General features: G+C 46.1%; 2 protein-coding genes across 5 annotated transcripts in view; both read right to left on the reverse strand.

The window, feature by feature from the left end:
• HEPACAM (hepatic and glial cell adhesion molecule) overlaps nt 1–9,617 on the reverse strand; it is a 543,784-nt gene extending 534,167 nt beyond the window's left edge. The window contains exon 1 of the mRNA XM_050755709.1: nt 9,614–9,617. The gene's annotated coding sequence lies outside the window, so the exon portion shown is untranslated. The remainder of the gene's footprint in view (nt 1–9,613) is intronic.
• The window catches only part of FEZ1 (fasciculation and elongation protein zeta 1), a 51,253-nt gene continuing 34,225 nt past the window's right edge, over nt 8,850–25,877 (reverse strand). For 3 of the 4 annotated variants that reach the window (XM_050755711.1, XM_050755713.1, XM_050755712.1), the window contains exons 5-10: nt 23,804–23,972; nt 18,828–19,099; nt 17,169–17,249; nt 15,356–15,431; nt 11,577–11,642; nt 8,850–9,206 (exon numbers count right to left, since the gene is read on the reverse strand). In XM_050755711.1, coding sequence (XP_050611668.1) covers nt 9,190–9,206; nt 11,577–11,642; nt 15,356–15,431; nt 17,169–17,249; nt 18,828–19,099; nt 23,804–23,972 — 681 coding nt within the window. In that variant the 3' untranslated portion in view covers nt 8,850–9,189. The remainder of the gene's footprint in view (nt 9,207–11,576; nt 11,643–15,355; nt 15,432–17,168; nt 17,250–18,827; nt 19,100–23,803; nt 23,973–25,877) is intronic. The other variant, XM_050755714.1, reaches the window with a different exon arrangement.

Consider the following 25,877-nt stretch of genomic DNA (forward strand, 5'->3'; position numbering starts at 1 on the left):
GGCTGGGCATGGTGGCTCAGGCCAGCACTTTGGGAGGCAGAGGCAGGCAGATCACTTGAGGTCAGGAGTTTGAGACCAGCCTGGCCAACACGGTAAAACCCTGTCTCTACTAACAATGCAAAAATTACTCAGATGTGGTGGCACGCACCTGTAGTCCCAGCTGCTCAGGAGGCTGGGGCATGAGAATCGTTGAACCTGGGAGGTGGAGGTTGCAGTGAGCCAAAATAGCACCACTGCACTCCAGTCTGGGCAACAGAGTGAGACTCTGTCTCAAAAATAAAATTTTTTTAAAGAAGAAAATGATTTTCAATTGTCGTTTCAAGCTCCTTGCTTTATAGCTGCTCCTTTAACTTCCTTTAGCCAGATAGGCTACCACCCTCAAGCCAGTGATTCATTCAATACTAATTCCCAGGTGCCCACTATGTGCCTGGTATCCTACGAGGGACAAAGGATGATGAACTTTGCAGAGCATCACAGACCAAGGGACCGAGCACCAAGGACTGACAGAATGGCGGTCACCTCACACACTGCATTTCCACTTTGGCACCTTATTTCCATCCCACAGAGGAAGCAGATTTTATTATACCACTTTCTAGTGTATCTTATACTTTCTATTTCTCAGCCTGTCTCTGGGCCAATCTCATTTAGCCCCTTTGCAAATTAAATGCATCTCATTAAATCGAACCCATTTAGGACAATGCCCTTCAGGTGTGTGCATCTTAGTACATCTTTCATTTTAAGACAAGTGTTTGATTTATTTTTCATCTCATTACGCTCTTTAAAATTATGTGCATCTCATTACACTCAACGCACTGAGACAACTTATTTCTGGTATAGACATTACACCCAGTATTATCAGGCAAGAATATGATTTTTTTTTCATTTCATTACAAGCCTTACAATTTATGTACATCTCATTACAATCAGCCATTTAAGACAATTCCCTTCAGTTATGTGTATCTCATTATACCTTTTCATTTTCACATGTTTTTCATCTTATTATTCAGAGAATCTACTACAGGTGTGTATACCTCACATCCACCTGTTATTCCTGTGCATTTCTAGGTTCTAGAAATTCTAGCTGTTTCCACTGATGTGTTGCAAAATTTTTATTCTACCAAATTCATTTAAGGCCAGCTCTGCTCATCTGTGGACCTCCCCCGACCCCTTTGCACAGGAAAGAACACTGGGCTCCCCTAGATGTAGTTGAGATTCGGCCCGTAACTTTCCCTTACACATAGGGACCATCGAAAGCAACTTCCCTCACTTGCATATTGAGGGGATTAGAGGAGACGGCACTAGGAGCCCCTTTGGTTGATAGTACATGAAGCTCTAGTCCTGTGGATGACAGCTTAGCAGCTTCTCAGCTTCTCCTGAGAATGCAGCTGCTCTCCTTGGAAGTCACCCACCCTGCTGGAGAAGCTGACATTGACATCACTGGCCAGCTTCCAACAGCCAGACAGCTTCACACGTCTTGCTTCCTTTTCGACTGGATAACACTGAATCATGTGGGGACACATTTTGGAAGGAGGTGAAATATTAAATAACTGCTCTGTTATAGTGGAATCTTCCCCACCTCCAAACCCAATGGTGTCTTCAATCTCTCCTCCAACCCCTAACCCAGGGATTCTCAGCTGGTGTGCACTTTAGAATTGCTGAGCAAGCTTTAGTTGCAGGTGCCCAAGTTCTATTCTCCATCTACTGAATCAGAAACTCACAGGGTGGGGGCACAGGTAGGTGCACTTTTAACAGCACCCCAGAGATTTTCAACCTGATTCCACGAAAGGACCAACAGTGAATCGCTCTGAGCGGAAAACACCTGATGCTTTCAGTATTGCTTGTCTCCGCTGAATTTGCATCTTAACAAGAATCCAAGCCTATAGTTAAAAATAAAAAAATCATTTCTCAGCCCTGAAAAGGGTACTGTGGGTCAGTAAACCCACTCACCCACGCCATATAGGAGCCCACGGAACACTAAATTGTCATCTCTTGGCCAGGCACAGCGGGTCACACCTGTAATCCCAGCACTTTGGGAAGCTGAGGCAGGAGGACTGCTTGAGCCCAGGAGTTTGAAACCAGCCTAGGCGACATAGTGAGACCACCCACCATCTCTGCAAAAATAAAAAAATATATATATAGCCAGGCATGGTTGCCCGTGCCTGTAGTCCCAGCTACCCAGGAGGCTGAGGTGAGAGGACTGCTTGATCCCGGGAGGTTGAGGCTGCAGTGAGCCATGATTATGCCATTGCACTACAGCCTGGATGACAGAGCAAAACCCTGTCTCAAAAAAAAAAAAAAAAAAAAAAAAAAAAGTCATTTCTCTTTACCTTACACTGCCCACTGCCTCCCAGGGCAAAGAAGGCCAAATTGTTACACAGAGCCAACTGATCCCTGCAACTTCCACCCAGTGATCTGAGTTCTGCCTTCTGCAGACAGTGGGAATAGGTAGGAACCCTCTAGACTGCATACTTATGGTCTTCAGGGCTTATGTAATTTGTGGGAGCAGCAGTTTAGGAGATCTACAGGGCCTTTCTCCAACCTCTTCAACTAATCCTCATGTTCCCACCTGTCTCGCCTATCTATAAAGCACAGGAGGCTTCCCTGAGCATGTCTGCGGTGGTCTGTGTGTTTTTCTTCTGTGAACCCACCCATCTCTTTGCCAGTGGAAACAGAGTCTGTTCTCTAAGCTCAAAAATAAATGTGACTTTTCACTATCCCTCCTCCACCCCTTCCCTTGAATGAACCTACTGAGGAACCAGAATACACTCCCACTCTTGCCTCTTCACTTTGTCTTCTTGTCCGGATGTACTTGGAGGCTGCTAGTTCCAGAATCCGCAAGTACCAGGGCTCCCTGGGCTACCACTAAGCAGGATTTAATGAGGATAAAGGGTAGGTGTAAAGCCAGTTTTAGGCCGGGCATGGTGGCTCATGCCTGTAATCCCAGCACTTTGGAAGGCCGAGACTGGCGGATCACTTGAGGTCAGGAGTTCGAAACCAGCCTGGCCAACATGATGAAACCCCGTCTCTCTACTAAAAATATTTTTAAAATTAGCAGGGCGTGATGGCGAGCAGCTGTGATCCCACTTACTCAAGAGGCTGAGGCAGGAGAATCACTTGAACCCAGGAGGCGGAGGTTGCAGTGAGCCTAGATCATGCCACTGCACTCCAGCCTGGGTGACGAGCAAAACTCCAAAACTCCATCTCAGGAAAAAAAAAAAAAAAAAAAAAAAAAAAAAAAACTGTTTTAGGGGAACAGGCTGTACCTGTCTTGTTTTGATTTTGTTTTCAGGTCTTTTGTGCCTGTTGGATTGAAAAAATGGTCACATCCCCAAGGCTAAAGAGGCAACAGAACCAGCCCTTACTCTATGGTTTTTGAAGTTTACTAGGAAAAAATAAAAGTCACACTTCATTGAGCATTTACCACATATGCCAGACACTAAAGATTATTTAAAACAACTGTGGGAGAATTACTAGCGTTATTAATATTAGTATTCCCATTTTTTAAATGAGGAAACCAAGGCTCAGAGAAATTAAGTACTTTTCTAAAAAATTATTTAGCTTAATATGTATCTAGAGCTGGATTTGAACTCAAGGCACAAAGCCCATGCTCCTTTTAGGAGATAAGCTGCCTCCCCAATCGTTGGCTGACCCAGGCTAGCCTTTGGAGTCACGGAGAGAGGCTCCCTCTTTCCTCAAATCCCAAGAGGTGCTTGTATCCCTGCACCTGCCTATGCCTTTCTCCTCCAAGGTCCCGGATGAAACAGCATCCAGGGATGTGGGCTTCAAACCCCAGCCTGCTTCTCCCACAGCAGAGCGCCTACTCTGTCACCCACCAGCTCCTGACTTGACCATCTGCATTTCGGGGAGAAGGAGCAGGACTCACGTCATCTGAACTTAAGAAATTGCTCTTCATACTATTCAAGTAGCTCTGCTATGGGAGGGGGTCAAGAAGCAAGTCATGGAGGAGACGCTGCTGCCGGGATAAAGGAGGGGTCAGTAGCACGGCCTTCGGCACTGTTGGTGATGGTTGTGCAGATGTGTTTTCGAGATTGGTGTGTGTCAGGAAATGTTGAGTCCCAGTGACCTGTTGGTGATGACAACTGATATCCAAACCTTCTCTCCTGACCTGTGCAGCTGATTCCCTTCCTTCTTGTTTGGAAGGCAAGGACAGGTTCTCAGTCTTGACTGCCGAGAGTAAGGGCAAAACAGGTTGGAAGATGGAAGAAGACAGACAAAGCGAAGGAAGTTAATTCCTGAGAGACAGGCGTAGAATGGGGCCCCAGGCAAGAGTCGGGGGAGTCAACGGAGAACACAGGACAAGCCAGAAACCTTGGGGTGTTGTCAGATCAGGCAACACTTTGACAGGAAAAGACAAAATGACCCTGTTGGAGGAGGAGAGAGGAGAGGCAGAAGTGGAAATGCCCTGGACTGGAATAGAGACACCGGCCTCCTCTGTAACTTGCTTCTTTGGTTCTGTGATTCATATTCCTGTTCTCTGGGAGGCTGGGAGTGGAAGAGAGTGAGAAGCAGGATACAGGGGTAGAGAAAAGAGAAAGGGAGAAAGAGAGAAACTAGATGTGCATGTGTCTCTGGGGTTTTTCAGACAAAGCTATTATCAAAATGCCAACCAGCTCCTGCCTGGCTGATTTGCATATTCCATGCTGTGCTCTTTGAAGATGAATATGCATGAGGGCTTGGGCGGGGTGCAGAGCTGCTGGGCTGTGGGCTAAGGTGGCTCATTGTTCTTTTAGAAGAAAGGCTTTAGTAAGAAGCCAAAGCACCTTCCCAGCAAGCAGAGTGGCCTCCGCTTCCCTTCCCCGATGAAGGGAAGAGAGAAACCTCAGGCTCAGACAGAAACCCTAACGACCATTCTCTCATCCTCTCAAGGAAATAAATAATCAGGTGCCATCAAGAATGCAAGTATCTCTTCTCCAAGAGTAGCATTTAATTACTCTCCTCTCCACGCATACTAATTATGCAGGCTGACTGGGTGATGATAGTCACCTCTCCTGGTTTCCCTGGAAACGAGGCTGCCACTCCCCATTTCTTGCTTCTGCTGCAAAGACAGCTGGGCGTCCTGGGGTGCTTTTTGCCTTTGACCTCTGGTGAGACCCCTAAACCTCTCAGTGACTGGGCTGTGGTGGGAGTGCCTGCGACTTAGTGGGTGCTCAAAAGAGGCTTGGGCATGGACTTGGTGAGGTCCATTAAGACTTGGGTTATAATTAACCGTAAGACACCTGGAGGACCAGGTCTTCTCATTAATGGTCTCCATCCCTTCTTCACAGACTTAGGGTCACAAAATGCTCCCTCTGGGTTTTCTTTCTGAAGGATCACATTGGTCTCCTGAAGTAGAGATGAAAGGATAGGGACTGCTGGAATATTCCATTTGAAAAATAGTTTTTCCTGCATGATCATTTGTTTCAATTACACATAAATAAAGGCCTCTGGCACCACGGCGGAGTTTTCTTTGTTGTTTTTGTTTGAGACGGAGTCTCGCTCTGTCGCCAGGCTAGAGTGCAGTGGCGCAATCTCGGCTCACTGCAACCTCCGCCTCCCAGGTTCATGCCATTCTCCTGCCTCAGCCTCCCGAGCAGCTGGGACTACAGGTGCCCGCCACCACGCCCGGCTAATTTTTTGTATTTTAGTAGAGACGGTGTTTCACCATGTTAGCCAGGATGGTCTCAATCTCCTGACCTCGTGATCCACCCGCCTCAGCCTCCCAAAGTGCAGCCTCCCAAAGTGCTGTGATTACAGCATCCCAAAATGAGCCACTGTGCCCGGCCTTTTTTTTGTTTTGTTTTTTGAGACAGAGTCTTGCTCTGTCGCCCAGGCTGGAGTGCAGTGGCACAATTTCAGCTCACTGCAACCTCTGCCTCCTGGGTTCAAGCGATTCGCCTGCCTTAGCCTCCCGAGTAGCTGGGACTACAGGTGTGCACCATCACAGCCGGCTAATTTTTTGTATTTTTAGTAGAGAGGGGGTTTCACCATGTTGGCCAGGCTGCTCTCGAACTCCTGACCTCAGGTTATCTGCCCACCTCGGCCTCCCAAAGTGCTGGAATTGCAGGCGTGAGCCACCGTGCCCAGCCCTATGGTGGAGTTTTCTTACCAGAACTTGACCAGACTAGGCCTAGCAAAATCCTTCAATTGATGGGAACATACCTCATTTACAGGCTGTATTTGCCAGACAGACCTCTGACTTACCTAGGAGGGCTCCCTGCAGACCTTGGCTCTCCAATACACTTTGCTGAGTGCGGACGTCCTAGACCGGACTTGAGTTTTGCAAGCAAGACTGACTGGGGCCCGAAAATCAGTTAATTCTTGAGACTCTTCCCTGAGGTTTCCACAATCCAGAAAGACCAGAAGAGGGAAAAGCCGAGGGAAGACAACTGGGTTCACCTGATAATCACACTATCCACAAATTCCCTAGGTTCAGCATTGAAGAGTCAAGGATTCAGCAACTCCGAAAACCCAGGGCAGAGCTTCTCCAGTCCTTGATGAAAATACCAGGTGCAGGGAGATTTAGCTTAATATGTAGTAGAGCTGCATTTGAACTCAAGGCACAAAACCCAGGCTCCTTTTAGGAGAAGAGCTGCCTCCCTTTTAAAGGGAGACCTTGTTAAAATGCAAATTCTGACTCAGCAGGCCTGGGGTGGGGCCTGAAATTTTGCATTTCTAACAAGCTTCTAAGTGTGGTCAGTGCTGCTGGCCTGGAAAGCACACTTTGAGTAGGAAGAACACAGGCAAGGGCAATGCACAACCATGAGGAATTGATTTCATATTCCCCTTAAACTCCAGATAGGACAAACAAGAGAGAAAAGAGGAGCCACTGTTCTCCGCCTGCCCTGCTCACCTCCTCCTAGCCTGAGCGTATCCCTGACACTCGAGATTTATTTTTAACTGCCAGCAGCTTTGATTAGCTTGTCACAGCCGCTTCAGACACCTGCTGGCAGGATAAATTGGGGGAAAGGAGTGGCTGACCCAGATCTGACAAATCAAGGCAGGAAGAAAAGCTCTCGGGAATTCGCCGCTTCCCCTTTGCTGAGGCTGGTGAAAAACCCCATCACCAGCAGAGTGCTAAACTTGCTAATGACCTCACACCACTAGTGACCCTGGGCATGTTCAGCCTTAGCACCAGTGAATTGCAGAACTGAATCCACACCCTTTTGTCACAGAACTAGTGGTCACTTCCATGCGGCTGTGGCAGCCAGGGCTCTATCTATGCAGAAGTTTTGCTCTGGGCAGATGCCTGGATTAGAGCTTTACTCATTGTAGCAGTTTTCCCGGTGGGATAAGTCCCCGTCACCCCAAGCTGAGATTGCTAGTGTTCTGCTTCTAGAAAAGCAGAAGCCCAGCTGGGTGCGGTGACTCACGCCTGTAATCCCAGCACTTTGGGAAGCCGAGGAGGGCAGATCACCTGAGGTCGGGAGTTGGAGACCAGCCAGACCAACAGGTAGAAACCCCATCTCTACTAAAAATACAAAATTAACCAGGTGTAGTGGTGCATGCCTGTAATCCCAGCTACTCGGGAGGCCGAGGCAGGAGAATTGCTTGAACCTGGGAGGTGGAGTTTGTGGCGAGCTGAGATTGCGCCGCCTGAGATTGCACTCCAGCCTGCACAACAAGAGCGAAACTTCATCTCAAAAAAAAAAAAAAAAAAAAAGAAAGAAAGAAAGAAAGAAAAGAAAAGAAAAGCAGAGGCCCAGGAAGGGAGGCAGGGCACTGGGAGTGACTTCTGTGTCCCCTAGATGGATTCCGTGGCCTTCTGTGGAACTGTTGATGTGATAAAGTATGGCTTTCTCTGTGGCATGCTTAGTTCAAGCAGACACTAAACTCCTGGGAATCAATGGAAGTCGCACTGGATAAGAAACCCAAATGCCAGCCTGACTCTCCCACTTCCTACATGGCCTTGGGCCAGCTACTGAACATCTCTGCTGCTTAGTTTCCTCCTCTGCAAAATCAGGATCATACTAGTACCTGTTTACACGTGGGGTGCCATGATGTGTGCTAATGCATGGTGAAACCAGTGCAGGCTACAACAAGTGCCCCAGTACAAGTTTTTGCTTTCAGAGGAGGATATGGGAATTGGCAGGCTCAATGTCTTTCGAGCCAGAAGATGGAAGCCAACAGAATTCAGATTGTGGTGAGATGGAGCCAGCATCCGGGATACGAGGATGACGTTCACCTGCTGGCTGGTCAAGGCTGGCAGCTGCCTGCCATCAGTGCTGGAGACAGCGCAAGGAGTCAGAGCTGCTGTTCATGGGAGGCTGTGGGAAGGGCTGGGGATGGCACTGCAAAGTCAAAGGACACTGTTGCCAGGGGTCGTTGCGGACAAACAGGGAGTGGTAGCCTTGTCAAGTGCAGGAAACAAGTTGCAGTCCCCTACATTGGGAAAGCTCGGCAGAGCTGACTCCCCGCAGGCCCTGAGCCTCCAGGTCCCCGTGGAGTGCCTGGGGAGGGTCTCCAGGGCCAGCCTGGCCATCCCACCAGGAGGTCTGCAGCTGTGTGGCTCCTCCGTGAGGCCCACTTTCTATGTGCTAATTGCACACTCTCACCCCGGTCTCACACCCCCTCTGACCAGCTCCTTTCTGCAGGCCCTGGTGCAGCTCCCTTGAATGTGGCTGAGCAGCAAAAACTGAGGTTGCAGAGGGTCTCCTTCTGCTTATACCATATGCAGCCCCACTGTGTCCCATGATCCCACCACCACCCACAACAGGGCATGTGCCCGGTCCCTAAACACAGCCTCGGCTGCCACGGGCCACAGGCCGGCAGTGAAGAATGCTATACAGCCCGTCTCTAGAGTCTGGAACAGAGGCCTAATGAACACCACACTCCAAAGCACGTGAAGAATATTAATTAAATGAAGGTTTTATTTCAAAATTAGTCTTACAGTATAAGCTGTTTTTGAGGGCTGGAGCCAAACTACATAATGAGCAGTGAAAGCGGCTGCCTTCCCCTCTCCCGACACCGCAAGGGGAGGCACCATCACCGGCCCTGCCCCATCATGCATCCAATGGTTACTAGCACTAGAAGCCAACAGCAAAGGACCCCGCGCGTTTGCTCATGTTTAATCCGGGTTAAGCTATACACGTTTAAATACACGTCGGAGGTTACGTGGTGTCATGCAGTCCCTGTGATGGAATGACTCTTGTTCAGTGACCTCCTGCAGCGAGGCTGCTCCAAAGGGCAAGGTTAGGTCGGGCAGAGCACTGGAACGAGAAGAGAGGAGCGGACAGCAGTCAGAACACAGCTGCAGGCCGGGACCTCCGAGCCCAGGAGAGCCCTAGCTGAGAGCAGTCACACCAGCTCCTGAGTGGTGACAGCCCCGTTTAGAGCTTAGAATAAAGGAGAGACAATGGCAGGTGGTTGCTGGCTATAATAACTAAGCGTGTAGTCTCCGGGGCCTGAGTTCAAATCCTGGATCTGACCATTACTAACTACATGACCTTAGGGAAATTAACTTCACCTTTCCATGCTTGTTTCTTCATCAATACAATAGAACGTACCTGCACCTAACCCCAGGGTTGTTGAGAGGCATGTGGCAAGTGCTTAGTAAATATTAATTACTTGTACAAATTCATTGACATTTCAGTGGATCATGAGGGATAAAGTCTAGCCCCCAGACTACCAAATTTATATAACCTGTTTCTATAATCTTCCTTTGAGAACCTCCTTTGAGAAATATGCTGCTCTTTTAAAATCTTTGCGTCACAAATCCTTTTTATGTGTGTTTTTGTTTGTTTGTTTGTTTTTTGTTTTTGAGACAGAGTCTTGCTGTGTCACCCAGGCTAGAGTGCAGTGGTGTGATCACAACCCCCAATGCAGTCTCAGACTCCTGCGTTCAAGTGATCCTCTCACCTCAGCCTCCTGAGTAGTTGGGACTACAGGCACACAACACCACATCTGGCTGATTTTTTTTTTTTTTAATTGAGACGAGGTTTCACCATGTTGCCCAGGCTGAACAAGTTATTTTTAATGTTTACTCTAAGTTCCTCCTGCTGAAATGTAAGATTAGTCCTTCTGATCCTTATAGAAACAGTATAGCTCAGGGTTTCTCCACTATAGGTCCCACAAATACGGTCCCTCTGCAACTGTGCATAGTTTTGTGTGCATGCAGGACAAAAAACAATAAAATAACGGATCTGGACAGTGAACAATCCTCAATGGCTATTAACATCACAAAAGGAAAGACAGTCAGACAATGTACGTCACCCCATGGAAGTCCGGAAACCTATAACCACTTATAATGTAGTGCTTATCAAAAAATCTGAAGCTGAATCTGATCAGGCTTCCAGTTCTATCAGTTCACAGGCAATAAAGAAGACAGGAGAACATATTGAATTATACCATGAGGATGAAACTAGCAAAAATCCACAATGAGGAAAATCTATGGCACAGACAACCTAGTTTCTCCAACAAATGCATTTCAAGACATGGAAGAGAGAAAGGAAACGGAACCTCCATATATCAAAGAGATGTAAGAGACATATCATTATCTAATTGCAACATACTGATCTCTATTGGCCCCTGATTCAAACAAATAAACTGAAAAATCCTTTATGGGAAAAACAGGGAATGCTGATTGGATAGTCAGTATTAAGAAACTCTCGGCTGGGCACAGTGGCTCATGCCTGTAATCCCGCTTTGGGAGGCCAAGGCGAGTGGATCACCTCAGGTTAGGAGTTTGAGACCAGCCTGGCCAACAGGGTGAAATCCTGTCTCTACTAAAAATACAAAAATTAGCTGAGCATGGTGGCGGGCACCTGTAATCCCAGCTACTTAGGAGGCTGAGGCAGAACTGCTTGAACCCAGGAGGCGGAGGTTGCAGTAAGCTGAGATCGCACCATTGCACTCCAGCCTGGGTGACAGAGCAAGACTCTGTCTCAAAAAAAAAAGAAACTCTTAATTTTTTTTAGTTGTGAAATGGTATTGGGGCTATGGTATTGGGGTATTGGGGCTTCCTCAAGAGTTCCTATGTTTTAGAAATGCATACTGAAATAGTTATGAATGAAAAACTCTGACAGAGATTTGCTTTAAAATAACATGGGAGGGGAGAAGTTGGGTAGAGGCATAAACGAAATAAGCCTGGTCGGGACTTAATAACTGTTGATGCCGGCTAATCAGTACCTGAGAGTGTATTATGCCATTCCCTCTACTCTGCTCTTGTATGTACAACCAATTTCCATAAGAAAAGGTTAAAAAGTTATATAAGGATGTAGTCAATTATGTCTCCAGCTTCCTTTCAAGTGCTTGAAAAGTATTAAATTATCATCGGGCTTTGTTTTTCCCAACTAAATACTAAGTAGCTCAAACTCTGCAGAATTTTCACAGTAAGTCCTTTGTTGGTTTGCTGCTCCAAGGAAAGTCACTCTGGTGACTGGGGGTGATGGAATCTCCTCCTGCGGCCTCCTGGCAACACCCAAAGGCAAAACCTATTACTGCAAAGCCTCACAATTGTCCCTGATTTCCCTGGCCCCTGCCTGGCCTGGTCTGGAATGGACAAGCTGGAAAGGTTCCCTGACGGGAGCAGGAGCTCCAGAGAACCCCTTCTGTTCCAGGAGGCCTGGGGCTGCTCTTACCTTTTAAAATGTAGTCCGTTAGCAAAGTAGGCACCTTCTCATTATCCTCCTTCATGGCAAAGAGAACTAGGAAAGGAGAAAGAGAGGAGCTAAGATACTGTCTTAGCCTGGTCATGAGGCTCACTTCTGGGGCCACATGACCTACTAGCCCAGAGTGAGAGACAAATGATTCAAAGGAACCAGACATTTATTGACTATTGAGCAAAAGTCTAGAAGCCTCTATCAAGGGTCAGCATTTCAGGGGCAAGGGCTAAAAACTACCTATCCGGTACTATGTTTGCTACCTGGGTGACAGATTTAGGTTCAGTCGTAACCCAGACCTTGAACCCAGGAGTTCAAGACCAGCCTGGACAACATGGCAGAACCTCATTTCTAGTTAAAAAAGAAGAAAAACAGCTGGGTGTGGTGGCACATGCCTGTAGTCCAAACTACTTGAGAGGCATTGTGCAATATACCCCTGTAACAAACCTGCACATGGTGATAGAGGAGAACACAGCAAGAACCACAGTGTTTGTCTCTAGGTAGTGGATCTATTGGTGACTTTCTTTTCTTTGTTCTTTTTGAGACAGGATCTCGCCCTGTCACACAGGCTGAAGTGCAGTGGCGTGTTCTCAGCTCGCTACAGCCTCAAACTCCTGGGCTCAAGTAATCCTCCCACCTCAGCCTCCCAAGTAGCTGAGACTTAAGGCATGTGCCACCATGCCCAGCTAGTTTTTTTTTTTTTTTAAGTAAAGATGAGGTCTTGCCATGTTGCCCAGGCTGGTCTTGAACTCCTGGGCTCAAGCAATCCTCCCCTCTTGGCCTCCCAAAGTGACCTGTGATCATGCCACTGCACTCCAACCTGGGCAACAGAGTGAGACTCTGTCTCAAAAACAAGAAAAAGACCAGCCTGGACAACATAGCAAGACTTTCTCTCTAAAAAAAAAAAAAAAGAAGAAGAAGAAGGAAAGAAGAATAAGAGAGAGCTATATGTACAAGACATAGTTATCAGTGAAGAAAGAAGGATACAGAACATGTATTAACTTTATAATTAAATTCTAATGTTCATAGAAGAAATCTAGAATAATAATATATGACACTGTTACGTGGTTATCTCTGAGTGTAAGACCACAGGGCGTGTTCTTTTCTATGCTGCGTTTCTGTAGGGTCTGGCTTTTCTCAATGAGCATGTATTACTTTCGTAAGCCGAGAAAACACTAAAGATCAGCCGGAACTGATAGCTAGGGTCAGGAGGAGGCTGCAACAGTGGGATTCCCACTTCATTTCGATATCTTTGTCCTCCATTGATTACCTTGCCTAGTTTCAAGACAGGGTCATGAAACTCGAATCCAAGAGTTAGGAGTGAGTGAGGAAGAAAGTCCAATGGTGGCGTGAGTCAGTGGCCAGGTCCAGAAAAAGAGACTCAACCTGAGGCCATTGAGGGGGTGGTTTGTTTCTGTTTTATTTCTTCTGTATCTTTAGACATGTATTCATGGCAGCATAAGTGGATTTTAGGGGGTCCTGGTTTCTTCTGTTTTTTTTTTTTTTTTTTTTTTTTTTGAGATGGAGTTTCGCTTTTGTCATCCAGGCTGGGGTGCAATGGCATAATCTCGGCTCACTGCAACCTCCGCCTCCTGGCTTCAAGCGATTCTCCTGCCTCAGCCTCCCAAGTAGCTGGGGTTACAGGCGTGTGCCACCACATCTGGCTAACTTTTTGTATTTTTAGTAGAGACGGGGTTTCACCGTGTTAGCCAGGCTGGTCTCGAACTCCTGACCTGAGGTGATCCACCCGCCTTGGCCTCCCAAAGTGCTGGGATTACAGGCGTGAGCCACTGTACCCGGCCTGTTTTCGTTTTTTCTGCATTTTTAGACATGCTTTCATTTCAACTTAGTTGTCAAGAATACTTTGCAACTGAGCACAAGCAGACTAAATGCCACACCACGAAGACCACGTAAAAATACAATAATTGCACTTGGCGATACGTATCTAAATTAATCTCCAAAATCTAAAAGTTACAAGGATTGTCTAGTCGCAGAAGCTGGTCTTTGGCCTATGTACTTAGTTCAAAGAGTAGAAGAGAGGAGAGGCATTGTTCACAAATTCATATGACGATCTGCCACAAAAGAGAGGCTTCATAACCTACAGGAGAATTGGTATTCAGAAAAGATGGCAGTTTTTCTTCTAAAAGCAATAAAATGTTGGAACATAGATAGAAGAGATAGCCATAAAAAGAACATTATCAAAGTGTTAACTAATGTGACTAAAATCATGACACAAAATTTTATAGTCAGTATAATCTCAACCATGTAGAAAAGATACAAAAAATTATGGCTGAAAAGCACCAAAATAGTAACCACAGTGGAGTGGACAGTGAGTTATTTATTTTTCTTTGTTTGCTTTTCCATATTTCCAAAGTAGTCTAAATGATGGATACACTCTAGCTATGATTTTTTTAATGAACTTAAAAAATGTAAACAAAACCACTCAAAATAGAAAAAAGTCTGTTTCTTAATTAAAATGAAAAGATTTCACACTGAATTCCTGAATGGGTACCTGCAATAAATTAATAGCTATTTATTTTTTGAGCTATGATAGAATACTTTACACATATCAACTTTCATAATTTGTCCAAGTTACTTTCCAAATCTAACTTGTGTGAAAACACAAATACCTATAAATGTCAGTTCATCTGTGTTTTCTCCCTTTAAAAAAAAAGCGCATATTTATGCAAATAAAGGAGTTTACAATGAGTTAAGGACAAGTCACTGTACTTTGATTTTAAAATTCCTGATTCTCAAGGACACAGTGTCTATGCCAGAACCTCCAGCTTTAGTCCTCCAAATTGATTTAAAAAAAAAAAAAATGAAATGTTTGGTCACCTTCAGCAGTAGGGCCCGGCAGATATCCATCCTCCTCAGCTGAACAGAAGCTCAACTTCCCTTCCCGGGGGTATCCAGTAGCCCCAGACTGGCCCCTTCCCTCCAGAACATGCTGCAGTGGGCGGGGCCTCGTTAGCTGTCACTCTCTGCAGTGCACAGTTGCCAGGGAAATGGAATTCCCCTTGTGATCCTCTGGGCCTGTCACCACATCTCAGCCTAGGACTTTTCTCTTCCTAAAAGGGCCAAGCTGACACTGATGGCTAACACCATGTGCCCCCCAGCCCTTGGCGGGTCCTACTGTTTGATGTATATAAACAGTTACTGTCTACAAAAGGCTCTTTGTTACACACTGTTTTCCCTCATAGCTCAGAATGGTTATTAATATTTGACAACAGAGCAAAGTGGAGGAGAGGAGGCAGTCACTTCCTGGAAGGAAAGCTAGACTCTATTTTTTCCAGACAGCCTTACCCCATCCAAGAAACCTCGCTTCTCATTAAAATTACAGCCAGACCCACAGACTGGGCGCCCTGCTTCAAGGGGCACAAGTGCCGACCAGGCAACCTCAAGTTGCAGGGAGAGAGAAAACAGGGAGGCAGAGGATGCCAAGCCTTGAGAACTGCGGGGGAAAATAAAAACGTCCCCTGCACCAGCACCCCAACCTCTTTCACAGCTCTTCCCCCCTCCTGCCCCCGTCTCTTCCCCCGTGGGAACCAGGGGAAAGAAAGACAGCTCTGGTTATGAGTGCAGACTGTTTTAATTGTACACTGTGCAGGAGGATGTGACGCAGTAATTTGGAGGGTATTTTAGCCCATCGAAACCTACTTTGAGGAGTCTCGGGGCTGCGGCACCGGAGGTACAACGTACAGGCAGGAAGGGAGAAAAAGGAGCCGCTGATCTGGCTGAGAACAAGAGGAACTCACTGTTTGTCAGCATCTGCAGGTCTTCCACTGACGGAGGGGAGGCTTTCTTCTCGTAAGGAATGACTGTGTTCAGATACTGCAAGACAAACAGCACGCAGGGGGCTTGAGACAGAAGACACGCTTCCTCTGGGCTGAAATTTAGCCTTTCTCTAAGACACACACTCTGCAAATCTGACCTTCTCTGAAACATTCATGGTCACTGGCACATCACTGTTTCAGAACTTCTTCTCCATCTTTAGGGGATGTCTCTTTAAAAGTAAGACTCTCCCACATTTAGCCAGGAAAACTTCTCTCCATTCCAACTTCTAGATTCTTCCTACACTACAGACTTCTCTGTTATTTAGGAATCCTGGGGAGCTTTTTCTCCTTCAGACTGAGAGCAGAGAATATCTCCAAGGGGATTATATTTTCTTATTCTTTGCAGAGCAGTTTGAGAAGGAATTCTTTCTCTTTTGTCAAAAAAGACATGCAAGAGAACCTCAACCCCGCCCAGGGTCTCCGATGTCAGATTTGCTCCCTCTGCTGGATGTCAGGTGCTCCTACAACAAAACCAGCACCAGGGCCTAGTGGGCTGTCAAAGGAGCCTCAAGGAAGCCTGAGGTGGTGAGTGCCAGAGCTCTAGACCAAAGCTAAGAAGCTCAGTTTTTTTTGTTTTTTTGTTTTTTTTTTTGAGACAGTCTCGCTCTGTCACCCAGGCTGGAGTGCAGTGGCGTGATCTCGGCTCACTGCAACCTCTGCCTCCGGGTTTAAGTGATTCTTCTGCCTCGGCCTCCCGAGTAGCTGGGATTACAGGTGCCCGCCACCACGCCTGGCTAGTTTTGGTATTTTCAGTAGAGTTTCACCATGTTGGCCAGGCTGGTCTCGAACTCCTGACCTCAGGTGATCCACCTGCCGCGGCCTCCCAAAGTGCTGGGATTACAGGCGTGAGCCACTGCACCCGGCCAGAAGCTCACATTTTAGTCTCGGCTGTGCCACTGGCAGTGTGTGTGGCTTTGGAAAAATGCCTTGGATCTCCGGTACATAGTTCTCGCTGCCATAAAACAAGAGGACTGGGTTCAATGCTTCTAAAATCTCTTCCCGTTCTCTAGAATCTCTAGAGTTCTAGAATTAATCTAGCACTTAGAATTCAGCTACAAATATGTTTAAAACATATACACTTTCACGTGCACTCATTCCACCATCTCATACTTTCTGTTCACGTGCCAGCCATGTCTATTAGATTATACACTCCATGAGGACAGGGACTTTTCACCTTTGCACCTGTGGGCCTAACAACAGAGCTTAGCACATAGCAGCCACTTGATAAAAGTTGTGAATGCTGTCTTAATAACCAGAAATGCAAGCTACATCACAAGGAAATTACTGAGCCAACAAAAAGCCACAGCATCGGTTACAACCAGAGCTGGGCAGCTGCAGAGGCAGTCTTAGTGGGAATGGCTTGGCGGGTAATCCAGTGTGATGGACAGTTAATTAAACTCTGGATGGGATCTATCATCAAACGGATTCCCTTTTAATGCATTTCATCCTTAAAACAACTTAATTCTTAGACCTACAAGCAGTGTTGAATTTTAAGTCTTGCCCATGTCCTAGAACCCTAAAGCTAAAAAAAAAAAAAAAAAAAAAAAAAAAAAAAGTTCACCTTTTAAATAGATACTCTCTGTTCCTCCTTAAGAGGAGAAGAAAGTGTTAGGACCCCTAACCCCCTAAATAAATGCTGGGATAATTCTGGCGAGTCACTGTCCCCCTTCGTTGTTGGGGAGGCCAAGCTGCCGGGGTCTAGGAGGAGAGCTTGGAGCAGGGAGACTGCGCGTACCTGTTTGTCACTTCCTGAGGAGCCAAAGGTCTGGCGGATGCCACTCTGCAGAATGTTGGAGATGCCTTCCATGCTGAAGCGCTGGGGGAAGAGAGAGACTCAAGAAGGGCAAATGCTTCCTGCTCCATCATCACCACACCCAGAGACCTCTCGGCTACCAGGCTGTCCCAGATAACGCCCCAGGGTTCTTGACTAGAGAGTAAGTGCAAGACATTGGCTTACAGAGTCAGGCCAGAAATGAAGCCTGAGCTTTGCAAGAATAAATAGAGCCTCAAGAACTCTTATCTTAGTAAGTCCCTCAGGGCTACAAGACTCCTCTGCATCCCCCAGTTTCCCTCCTTTTATCCACCATCATGCAAATAGAAAAATAAAGCAGTTCAGTCAAACTTAGATGAACCATGATGCAAAGATCTTAGGGGAAAACAAAATGTTCAGCTATCAGAAAAGACTGTCTTAAAGCAACTGTCCTGATCTGAGAAGATTTTTCAAAATGTACATGCGGAGGACTAATCCCATAGGTCTGTGATAAAGCCTCAGGAAAGGCATTTTGAAAAAGCTCCTTAGATAATTCCACTGAGCTCCCCCAATTAAGAACCTCTGGTGGCCAGGCGCGGTGGCTCACACCTGTATTCCCAGCACTTTGGGAGGTTGAGGCGGGCAGATCACAAGGTCAGGAGTTCAAGACCAGCCTGAGCAACATGATGAAACCTCATCTCTACTAAAAATATAAAAATTAGCTGGGTGTGGTGGCAGGCGCCTGTAATCCCAGCTACTCAGGAGGCTGAGGCAGGAGAATCGCTTGAACTTGGGAGGTGGAGGTTGCAGTGAGCCAACATCATGCCACTGCACTCCAGCTGGGCAACAGAGTGAGACTCCATCTCAAAAAAAAAAAAAAAAAAAAAGAACCACGAGTTTGGAACATCTTGTCGATAGAACAATAAGACATCTGGGGCCAGGACCAGTGGCTCACACCAGTAACCCCAACACGGGCAAATCACCTTAAGTCAGGAGTTTGAGACCAGCCTGGCCAATATGGTGAAACCCATCTCTGCTAAAAACACAAAAATTATCCGGGTGTGGTGGCGTGAACCTGTAATCCCAGCTACTCAGGAGGCTGACACAGGAGAATCACTTGAACCCAGGAGGCGGAGGTTACAGTGAGCTGAGATTGTGTCATTGCACTCCAGCCTGGGGGAAAGAGTGAGACTCAGTCTCAAAAAAAAAAAAAAAAAAAAAAAAAGGGCATCAGGTCATTTTCAATCACTGAAACACCCTAGCACACCCTAAAGAGACCAGTCAGGACTGGAACCTGGGACACGAGGAAGGATTTGGACCCAGAGTTCCGAGGCCCATCTCAGGACTCCAAACACGAAATGCCCTCACCCCACTTTCTCTAAGGTCTTACCTACAGAGAACATACGCCAAATTCAATTATTTCCTAATGTTTACAGGCTGTCTTCCCGGGTTAGACTGTGAGCCCTTTGGGGGAGTGGAGGAGACGGGTGATACCTTCCCCCTTTCTGACCCCCTGTCACAATGTGCTGCTCACCACCGCTGCTCAGTAAATATTGATGAGTCCCCTGCGGGGTTGGTAGGGCACTGAAACGGGCAAGGTTCAAGGTTGGAAGCACCCAGTCTTCCGCCTGGTTGTTCACATACCTTGAGAGGCATCTGGTTTCCCTTCTCTATCCGGCTGCTCTGCAGGCTCAGCCCTTTCTCTTTCCGCCTCTTTTTCATCAGTTCTCGCTGCTCCTTCTGCTTGTTCTGAACCTCAATAAGCACCGTGATAAAGGAGTTCTTCACTTCCTTCTCAAACTCCAGCTCGTCCCGGCGGGCCAGCTGCTGCACCAGCTCCTCCGAGAAGTCGCGGATGGCACCCTCCACCTGGTCCAGCAGCTCGGTCAGCTCAGATCCAGACATGTGCCTCAGCCCTGCAGGGGAAGACGGTCTCCCGCGTAACACCTGCATCCACACCAGAGCTCGCTGGGGAGCTCCTGGGGCCACCACCAGTCAAGATGGGACTGCCCCTCTGAGGATGCCCCTTCCAAATCCTAACCCAAGAAAGACCTTCACAATTTAGGGGTGCGCCGGGAAGGCGGAGGCCTGTGTACTGACTGCAGAAGAGAACACCCCTCTCAGGAAAGAAAGGAGGAAGAAGAAACAGCCCACAAGGAAGTCTGTGGACTCTGTCCTCAAAATGGACATGGACAGACAGATCCTTTGTTCCACTTGCCATCTGTCTCCATAAGATTCCTTGTCTGAAGTGGGTCAAGAATTGGGGATGGAAAAGTGATGGGATGGAGGTTTTTGTCATCCATACTGAAGAGCAATAGAGACGTTGGTGCTTATTCCCAAGAACTGATCAAGATATAGTGTACGGCCAAAAAAAAAAAAAAAAAAAAGCCGACCATCTGAGCCCTTCTTTACATCTCTAGTCCTGTGTCACAGCACGTGTATTCAAAAATACGTGAAACCTGGACGACTGGCGACATGCATGAAAAAATAAAGCCTAGCAGCAGTCGGCTGCTTTCAGAGGAAAGAAAAGGGAACCTGAGATCATGGGAAACAGATAACTTTAATTTTAAGAAGTCCCCTAAGACTTCTTTCATTTAAAATAGATTTGGATATTTTATTCCAAATTTTTCGGTTTACATATTGTATATTTTCATAGTTGAGATTATACTTGTATGCGGGTCTAAATCATGCTTTAAAACTTTGTACACCTCAGGCCGGGCGCAGTGGCTCATGCCTGTAACCCCAGCACACTGGGAGGCTGAGATGGGCAGATCACCTGAGGTCAGGAGTTCAAAACCAGCCTGGCCAGCAGGTAAAACCTAGTAGAGGCAGGATTTTACCTGCCTCTACTAAAAATACAAAATTAGCCAGGCATGGTGGTGCATGCCTACAATTCTAACTATTCGGGAGGGTGAGGCAGGAGAACAACTTGAACCTGAGAGGCAGAGGTTGCAGTGAGCAGAGATCATGCCACTGCACTCTAGCCTGGGCAACAAAAGCAAAACTCTGTCTTAAAATATAAATAAATAAATAAATAACTTTTATACACTTTAAGCATTTTCTGATTAAAAATTATTTTAAACATTAAAAAAAAATTAAGGCCAGGTGCAGAGGCTCACACCTGTAATCCCAGCACTTTGAGAGACTGAGCCAGGTGGGTCACCTGCGGCCAGGAGTTCGAGACCAGTCTGGCCAACATGGTGAAACTCTGTCTCTATTAAAAAAAAATATATATATATATATATATATAATCAACATTGAAAAAATAAAATACACTTGGGAAACATCTTTTAAAATGTGGCTCCATCTAATGGCATCTTTTCACAGCAGGGGAGGAAGGATTGATTGATTTTTAATGTTTAATGTTTGTGGGTACATAGTGGGTGTATGTGTTTATGGGGTACATGAGATGTTTTGATACAGACATGCAATGCACAGTAATCACATCATGGAGAATGGGGTATCCACTCCCTCAGGCATTTTTCCTTTATGTCACAATCCAACCAATAATCTTTTAGTTATTTTTAAATACACAACGTCTAATGGTATCCTTCACTTTCACCTCAGAATCCATTTTCCTCTTCCTCTTTGTTTATGCTTCGCCGAGTTATTTGCTGACTTGGTTGGGCTTTTCCCTTATTCTGCTCTTTGGAGCTGCCCTCTCCCCCTTCTGTTTTTTTGCCATTTCACTCTGCATTTCAGCTGTTTTCACAAGTCTTTCGCTGAACGCGTCTATCTTTGGGACCTTTGTGTGGCCGGGAAAGGCCTGACTGGGGCAGTGGGGAATGCAGCGAGGCAGCCAAGTCCAGTTCAACACCAAGCAGACTCTCTGCCGGCCACCTCCTGCCGCTGCTATTCAGAGCCAAAGTCTGACTTGCAGGATGCAGGCCTCCAGATTCTGCCTCTGCTTCGACCACTTCTAACCCGTGGTTGACCTTTCAACCCTGATCAACCCACCTTCTCCCTCCCTTGTTTCTAAGTTCCCATCTCCCCATGGGTGGATCTGCTCCTAGGATGAGGCTCCTCTTGCAGCGGGGCATCGATACCCTATGGCTGATGAATTTTTTGCCTTTGTTGTGTTACACTTTTTCTTTTCATGCTTCATCCAGCCATTTCTTGTGCACAATCATAATTACTATCAACCTGTGTCAGAGAGTTAAGAGGATGGCCTCTGGAGTTAACCTACCTGGCTTCAAATGTTGGCTTCACCCCTTATGACTTGTGCATGGTCTAAGCACAAATACAAATTTTAAATGAGAGGCTTGATTCTCCCTGTTGAAAATAAGGGAAAAGACTTTTCCTCTCCCCCATCTCCCTTTTCTTTCAGAATTTCTTCTACCTGTCCTTTTCAATCTCTCAAAGATTTAGATTAAATCTTTAAAATACATGTATGTTACCTTTATGTTAAATTATTGTCATGGCTAAATAAGCCTCTTGTTATTCTTGCAATTCAGGAGGGTTTCTTCAAGGGCCTGGGGGTCACTGCTTTGAAATATAATCATCAGACTGGACGCAGTGTCTCATGCCTGTAATCCCAGGACTTTGGGAGGCTGAGGCAGGTGGATCACAAGGTCAAGAGTTTGAGACCAGCTTGGCCAACATGGTGAAACCCTTACTCTACTAAGAATACAAAAATTAGCCAGGCATAGTGGTGCATGCCTGTAATCCCAGTTACTCGGGAGGCTGAGGCAGGAGAACTGCTTAAACCCAGGAGGCGGAGGTTGCAGTGAGCTGAGATTGTGCCACTATACTCCAGCCTGGGCAACAGAGCAAAACTCCGTCTCAAAAGAAAAAAAAAAAGAAAGAAAGAAAAGAAAAAGAAATATAATCATCAAAGAATATAATGCTCAATCTCTCATTGTTCTGAGCAGAGGGGCCTAACTCCCTTCTGACTTCAAATCGCAAAACGCACTCAATGTAATGGGTTCCATTTATCCACTTTGCTATACAAGACTGAGACTGCTTTCTGTCTTTGCAATCTCTTTAGAGAGTTGTCTGTGATGTGGCTCCCATCCTGGTTTAATTCTTACTCAATAATAAAATAGTTTTCTAGGCCAGGCGCAGTGGCTCACACCTGTAATCCCAGCACTTTGGGAGGCCAAGGCAGGTGGATCACCTGAGGTCAGGAGTTTGAGACCAGCCTGGCCAACATAGAGAAACCCCATCTCTACTAAAAGTAAATTAGCTGGGTGTGGTGGTGCACACCTGTAATCCCGGCTACTCAGGAGGCTGAGGCGGGAGAATCACTTGAACCCAGGAGATGGAGGCTGCAGTGAGCTGAGATCACGCCACTGCACTCCAGCCTGGGTGACAGAGCTAGACTCTGTCTCTAAAAAATAAAAAATAAAATAAAATAAAAATAGTAATAAAATAGTTCTATTTATCATCTGTCTTTGTGGAGAGGTTTTCTGCACACAAGGAGATCTCATTTCTAATCGTATCTGATCTAATCTCATTCTAACAGTGGCCTCGGACAAGTCATGTAACCTCTGAAAGACTCAGTTAGCTTGATCCTAATGGGGTTGGTGTGAAGATGAAATGAGATTAGGCATAGAAAGTCTTAGAATAAGGCCAGGCGCAGTGGCTCACGCTTGTAATCCCAGAACTTTGGGAGGCTGAGGCAGGCAGATCACTTGAGGTCAGGAGTTTGAGACCAGCCTGGCCAACATGGCGAAACCTCCTCTCTACAAAAATATAAAATTTAGCAAGGCGTGGTGGCACATGCCTGTAGTCCCAGCTACTCAGGAGGCTGAGGCTTGAGAATCACTTCAACCTGGGAGGTGGAGGCTGCAGTGAGCTAAGACCACGCCACTGCACTCCAGCCTGGGTGACAGAGAAAGACTCTGTCTCAAAAAAAAAAAAGAAAGAAAGAAAGAGAAAGAGAAAGAAGGAAGAGAGAGAGAGAGAGAGAGAAAGAAAGAAAGAAAGAAAGAAAGAAAGAAAGAAAGAAAGAAAGAAAGAAAGAAAGAAAGAAAGAAAGAAAGAAAGAAAGAAAGAAAGAAAGAAAGAAAGAAAGAAAGAAAGAAAGAAAGAAAGGAAAGGAAGGAAGGAAGGAAGGAAGGAAGGAAGGAAGGAAGGAAGGAAGGAAGGAAGGAAGGAAGGAAGGAAGGAGAGAGAGAAGGAGGGAGGGAGGAAGGAAGGAAGGAAGGAAGGAAGGAGAGAGAGAAGGAGGGAGGGAGGGAGGGAGGAAGGAAGGAGAGAGAGAAGGAGGGAGGGAGGAAGGAAGGAAGGAAGGAAGGGAGTCTTAGAATAAGTTCTGGCACATGGAAAGCACTTCAAAAATATGAGCTGTTATTACCCTTTTTTCATTGATTTTATGGTAGCATCATTCATTGCTTTTACATAGTAGTTCAGATTTCTTCTGCTTATTCTGCCTTAGTCTTTGGTTAGTTTTAACATTTAAATTTTGCTCGACTACCTTATTTTTTTCTCAAAAATGCAAACTTCTCTCCTGATGTAAGAAAGAAAGAAAGAAAGGTATTGCTGACTGCCTAGATCTGCAAGGCTCTGCTCTGAGGCAGTGATCAGGGTTCTATTAGCCATGTACAAAGTGCACAGCCCAGAGCCTGGCCCCGAGCAGGTGCTTCCTCCTCAGCCAGCCCAGCACCCAGGGCCCTCACCTTCATAGGACCAGTTGTTGTTGAAGGTCTGTGTCAACGCCTGCATCTCCTGCAGGAGAACCGAGTCTGCCTGGGAGGAGGTTTCTCCTCCATCCTCTTCTTCCAGAACCTCCTCTTCTTCCTCAGGGTCTGGGGAGTTCTGCATCATCTCCTCAATCTCCTCAATTACCTGAAGAAGGTACACGAGAGAGTGCTAACTCTGTTCTCTGCTAGAGGGGCATTCTGGCTTTAATTTTGATCAGTTAAGGATGTTTCTAATTAGCTATCTGAAATTTTCTAAAGCAATATCATTTTTTTTTTTTTTTTTTTTTTTTTTTTTTTTTTTTTTTTTTTGAGACGGAGTCTCACGCTGTTGCCCAGGCTGGAGTGCAGTGGCGCGATCTCGGCTCACTGCAAGCTCCGCCTCCTGGGTTCACGCCATTCTCCTGCCTCAGCCTCCTGAGTAGCTAGGACTACAGGCGCCCGCCACCGCGCCCGGCTAATTTTTTGTATTTTTAGTAGAGACGGGGTTTCACTGTGGTCTCGATCTCCTGACCTTGTGATCCGCCCGCCTCGGCCTCCCAAAGTGCTGGGATTACAGGCTTGAGCCACCGCGCCCGGCTAAGCAATATCATTTTTAAATAAATACTGAATAATAAAAATAGTTCCAACCAAAGGCTTGCACACACTCTTTCTTTAATGTAAAGCACTCTTTAATGTAAAACTTCTTCCAAGAGCTCCATTTAGATAAATGATTTATTGGAAATAAGCTACTCTTTCAGGAAGCAAGGCAGAGCTGCCTGGAAGGGAACATTTACTTCAATTTGCTGAGCTCTTTATTTCTAAGTGGGAAAACATTTCATTCACCCAACTTTAACACAAAACCCAGTCCATTAATTGTCATAATACATGTGACTGGAAAAAACAGTGTGCTTCTAGAACAACACAAAATGGGGAGGAAAACAGCTATTTCTCCAAAAATCACCTAGACAAGAACTGAAGCTGCCCAGCAACAAATGAAAATAGAGATAATGAAATAATAGAAGGATAGATAGAGTCTAGAGAGCAGCAAATAGATAAGAATCCCAGCTCTAATCTAGACTATTGACAGGAGCCAGCTCCCAGCAGTGGAGGGAAAATTAGATATCTGCCAAAAGGAACAAGAGTGAATTACTAGCTGGGCATGGTGGCTCACGCCTGTAATCCCAGCACTTTGGGAGGCCGAGGCAGGTGGATCACTTGAGCTCAGGAGTTCAAGACTAGCCTGAGCAACATGGGGAGACACCATCTCTGCAAAAAAAAAAAAAACAGAAAAATTAGCCAGTTGTGGTGACGTGTGTCTGTAGTCCACGCTACTTGGGAGGCTGAGGTGGGAGATTGGCTTGCACCCAGGAGGTGGAGGTTGCAGTGAACTGAGATCGGTCCACTGGACTCTAGCCTGGGCAACAGAGCCAGATCCTGTTTCAAAAAAAAGAGTGAATTACTTTGTACATTAATTATTTACAAATAAAGAAGACTGCTGCTGAAAGCAGGTCTTCAGATGAGTTTTGTCACAACCTTCACCTTTGTCTGTTCTCCATGGATGGACTAAATCTCCAAGGCCAGCACCGTAGTCTTTGAGGTGGTTTCCTCACAGTGGGCTGGACCGAAGGTAAGGGACTTCGGGATCTCCTCCTTTAGAATAATTTCCATTCTTATTCCCAAGCCTTTTCACCTCTACTCACAAACTTAGGAGATAGCCAGTCTTTGACTACTGAAACCCATTTCACAGAATGCAACCAAATGACACAAATCCCTCTCAGGATCTGATGCCTGAATGTCCCTTTCTCTAAGAGTAGTTATAATTGAGTTCATATCATTGAATTGTAGTTCCTCCTACAAGTCACAAGAATAGCTATTAGCCCCTATTTTTAAAAATCTGGTTCTCTTTAGTCTCCTAATCTTCACCTGTTTCAGTTTCCACCTTTTTATCACAGATATGAAAAAGCACCTTTGTTGCTAAAAAGCACTTTCTGGCACTGAATGCTCCCAGTGGAGCTTTGCAGAAAGACTTTGTGGAAACTTGTGTAGTGTTTAGCTCAAAATAAGCACCCAT

Source organism: Macaca thibetana, chromosome 14, assembly GCF_024542745.1.
Source record: "Macaca thibetana thibetana isolate TM-01 chromosome 14, ASM2454274v1, whole genome shotgun sequence".
In the NCBI taxonomy this organism is placed as follows: domain Eukaryota; kingdom Metazoa; phylum Chordata; class Mammalia; order Primates; family Cercopithecidae; genus Macaca; species Macaca thibetana.